The sequence below is a fragment of the Trachymyrmex cornetzi genome, unplaced genomic scaffold, assembly GCF_001594075.2.
Source record: "Trachymyrmex cornetzi isolate Tcor2-1 unplaced genomic scaffold, Tcor1.1 scaffold392, whole genome shotgun sequence".
Lineage (NCBI taxonomy): Eukaryota > Metazoa > Arthropoda > Insecta > Hymenoptera > Formicidae > Trachymyrmex > Trachymyrmex cornetzi.
This window is the reverse complement of record NW_017298663.1, coordinates 141,870-145,644: the sequence shown is the minus strand read 5'-3', so window position 1 is coordinate 145,644 and position 3,775 is coordinate 141,870. Positions and strand designations below refer to the sequence as shown.

Below are 3,775 nucleotides of genomic sequence, written 5' to 3'. Positions count from 1 at the left end.
GCATTAGACGGCTGGGGCGTGACGTTTCTTGAGAGGGTGAAAGTAATTTCATTTTTCCCTCCGTTGCAACTGTTTTTTCCGGCTTAGTCTCGTTATTCCGCGATAGCACCTTTATTAATAGCGCATTGCAACAGAAACTAAATATCCCATGTCGTTGAATAAACATTTATTTTTCGCACTTTCCATGGTCTTTTAACAAGTGGCTGTCAAGTACACTAAATCGAACTGTTTTGAAAAAAAAACCTGTCTACAAATATTGTATATCTTTATGCAACACGAATTTTTCATTAAAAATTATATTTTTAAATTAAAAACTAAAAATTTTTGGAATGTCATGCCTAATATTTATTTGTTAGATAGTCGAATTAATTATCGAAAAAGAAAGAAATTATTTTAAATTAAAGTACTGAAAATCTATTAATTAGATTGTTCCATTGTAAACGCTGTGTATGGCAGAATATGTTTTAACAGTTATATATATAATTATGAAGCTTTAAAAAGTAATCTTACAAGGGCTGTCTTGTAATCCTCTTTTGTATTAAAATAGGATAGAAAGAATTTTTTTTTGTGAAAAAATAAAAAATTAATTTTTTCTTTCATTTCGAATAGTCGAGATTCTTTTCGAGATTGGATTGTTATTTTCACGATACTCTCATTTAATCTTTAAAAGCGAACAGCTAAAAATACAACGCTTGGGAGCATCTCGGGGTTAGAGTTTTATTTTAATTTAAAATTTAGTATCAGAAGAAAGAGAAAATATTGTAAATGTAAATTATAATATTGTAAATATATATAATTTTTAGAGCTGTTATTGTAAATGGTCATTGAAAAATATTTCATCGGCATAAACAATACACTGATTTTCAATAATAATTCGACATAAGCAATACAATGATTTTCAGTAACAAAAATCTTTGGGCCGTGATAAAAGTAATTGTTTAAAATTCAAAACATAAATAAAATTTACGTAAAACTGTTTGAATAAATTTATTGTACACTCTATTATGGTGGCTAGGTGACGCATTACTCTGTAGCACATGATTGATCGAGATCCAATCGATCAGTACTTAAAGAGAACCAATCCCATAAAAAGAAGCCTTTTTCTTCGCAAAGTTTAACGGATCTTGACCATTGCTGTTACTAAATTCGCCAACCTCCTTTGTTTAGCCAGTGATTTAACGTTCATCAGAAGGAAGAGAAAACATCGAAGAATAGCTGATCAAGAAGTGATGAAAACGACAGTGACGTCTTGAACGTCGCTGTGAGATCAAACGTCAGAAGCGGGGGAAACGCGAGTGCAAGTGCACAAACAGGACGGTGGTGGTGTTCAGGCAGGGAGTGCGGGGCCGGCAAAGCCTTGTAACGAAAACGAAGGATTAGATGGTGGAGGTGCTCGGAGGCCGGGCTAGGGAGCCTACGGGGCCGCACAGGGCACCTCGCACCTACCCAGGGCTAGTGCAGCTGCAGGTGCGCCGTGTGGGCCCCCGCAAGGACATAAAGGTCACCTCTGTGGCCCAGAAAGACTCGAAGGGTCGCGGAATTTGTGTCCTTGAGACGAGCTCTGAAAAGGGCCAGGTACGTCCCAAGCTAATCGCGCGGTACGTACAAGGCGCGAAGAACGAGAAACTCCCGTCGGAAAAGATTGATCCGACGGGACAGGACGAAACGGAGAAGGAGGACGTTAGTCCTAGTGGACGGCCGTTCGCGGCCAGATTCAAGTACAAGTCGGAGCCCGATCCGGGCTCCTGTGTAAGGAGCGAGGCTGGCGAGCGCAATGTGGCAGAGCGGCGGCATGGGCACCCATGCGGCCAACAACCCATGGATGAAGTTAATGGGCATCGTCCACAAAGAACGGAGACATCACGACTCGGGGTCCACCGCCGCCGCTGCCGCTTCTGGGGTGCAGGGTTCAGCGACCACCGGCAGCAACGATCGGACGCTCAACCAGTGAGTGTATTCAACCTTAAAAGATCTCTTCATAAATACAAATTTTATTTTATTATTTAAAATATAATTGTTCAGTATAAATTGTTATTGTATATGTATATACATATATTTATATACATATATCAGATAATTTTATATATATGAATAATGTATATACAATTCTTTTTCTTTCGTGTTCTGTTTATGTGTATATATAATTTAAATTAAATGCCGATGAAATATTGTTTGAGCATTGCATCAAGCTGAAATTGAAAAATGTTTACTGAGATGATTCGCCCCGTCGAAAGTTGTCGGTCATAATTCGTCGAAATGACGAAGCGAGTGTAGAATGATTGAAACTCGATAAGTTTGATTTACTTATTGAAGGGTCGGCAAAAGTAAATACGGCGTATCATTGAGAAAATAGGAAAGAGTCTGTGCAAAGATCAAATTATAGATTCACTCATTTCCACTCATTTCCACTCATTTCCATTCTCGATCGAGAAACTTAATCGTTTTATAAACTTTTTGCAAGAGTTCGAGACTTGCGAAGAGAGTGATTTTTAATTTGATAAATCAGTTGTCGAATAGATATTGATATTTGTTTGCGATGGATCATATGACATGAATCTATTTTTTTGTTATTTTATTTCGATTTCACAACGAATTTACTCTTTTGTTTTGTATTTTCTTTGAATTTTTCAACTTGTAGATTGCATTATTATTATTTTAGATTCTAAATTCTAGATATATAGATTATTTTATAATTAATATACATATAATTCACATTGAATTATAGCATCAGTTTATTAAAGATCCAGCTTCGATCGTTATAGACCTTTTAATTCCTATTCAATTATTCAAGGTCAAGTTCAAGGTCACCCGGAGATAGTCCTTCATGATCTGTACAACTTTTATTCGGGTCATTTTCCCGAATGTGCGTATTTTTGGAGATCATAGGGAGGTCCCCTATTCTTTTCGAATACTCTTTATATAGCTCATCATTTAAGAACATTTTATTGTTGCGTTTTCTTATACATTTATATATATAACTACATAAAGTGTTTTTGAATTGAGGCTATAACAAAAAGAAGTAAATTATCGCGAAAAAATAAATCGAGAACATAAAATGAAATTTTTTCGTTTTGTTGTCAAGAGAAATGATTGTGTACATTCCAGTAAAAAAATCAGTAATATATTTATACTTACATTTAAAATTGAAATTTTATATATTTGAAATGATTTTGTATATTTGTTATCAAATTCATCTCGTTAGAAGGTTATTAATATTTAATTAAAAACATAACATGCTATTTAATAAAATAATTTAAATTATTAAAGAAATTAATATGAAAGATGTGTAAAATATATCATTTTTCTGATAGGATGTTGTTTTTAGATCAAGCTTAAAATTATGTTGTAAATTTTTCATTCTTTTTGAATTATTTTTGTCAAAAATGATGTTTGTATGAAAAAATTTGATTTTACTTCTTTTATTTAATTTTTTATCAGATACCCTTTTTCTATTGTATCAGCAACTTAAAAATATTTTTTCTGTATTTATAGTATCTTATAGTGAATTTACTTGGACGTGTCCTAGTGCGCACTAACGAATATTAAAGCCGTTGTACTGATTTAATCTAACAATAAGTGTAAAAGTGAAGTACAATATATTTCGAATTATAAAATATATATTTTATTTAACAGTACAATAAAATGTATCGAGAATTTAATTGGTTAACCTGTTTCTATATTTATATTAAATCTTTATGGCAATTTGTGTACGACGGCTTTAATATGCACTAGTGCGCACTGAGTGCGTCCAATTGAATTCGCTATTAAATTTATT

General features: G+C 33.6%; 1 protein-coding gene across 1 annotated transcript in view; it reads left to right on the top strand.

The window, feature by feature from the left end:
• The window catches only part of LOC108764013 (uncharacterized), an 8,065-nt gene extending 5,247 nt beyond the window's left edge, over positions 1 to 2,818 (top strand). The window contains exons 2-3 of the mRNA XM_018512000.1: positions 1,168 to 1,947; positions 2,726 to 2,818. Coding sequence (XP_018367502.1) covers positions 1,381 to 1,947; positions 2,726 to 2,818 — 660 coding nt within the window. The 5' untranslated portion in view covers positions 1,168 to 1,380. The remainder of the gene's footprint in view (positions 1 to 1,167; positions 1,948 to 2,725) is intronic.
• The last annotated feature ends 957 nt before the right edge of the window (positions 2,819 to 3,775 follow it).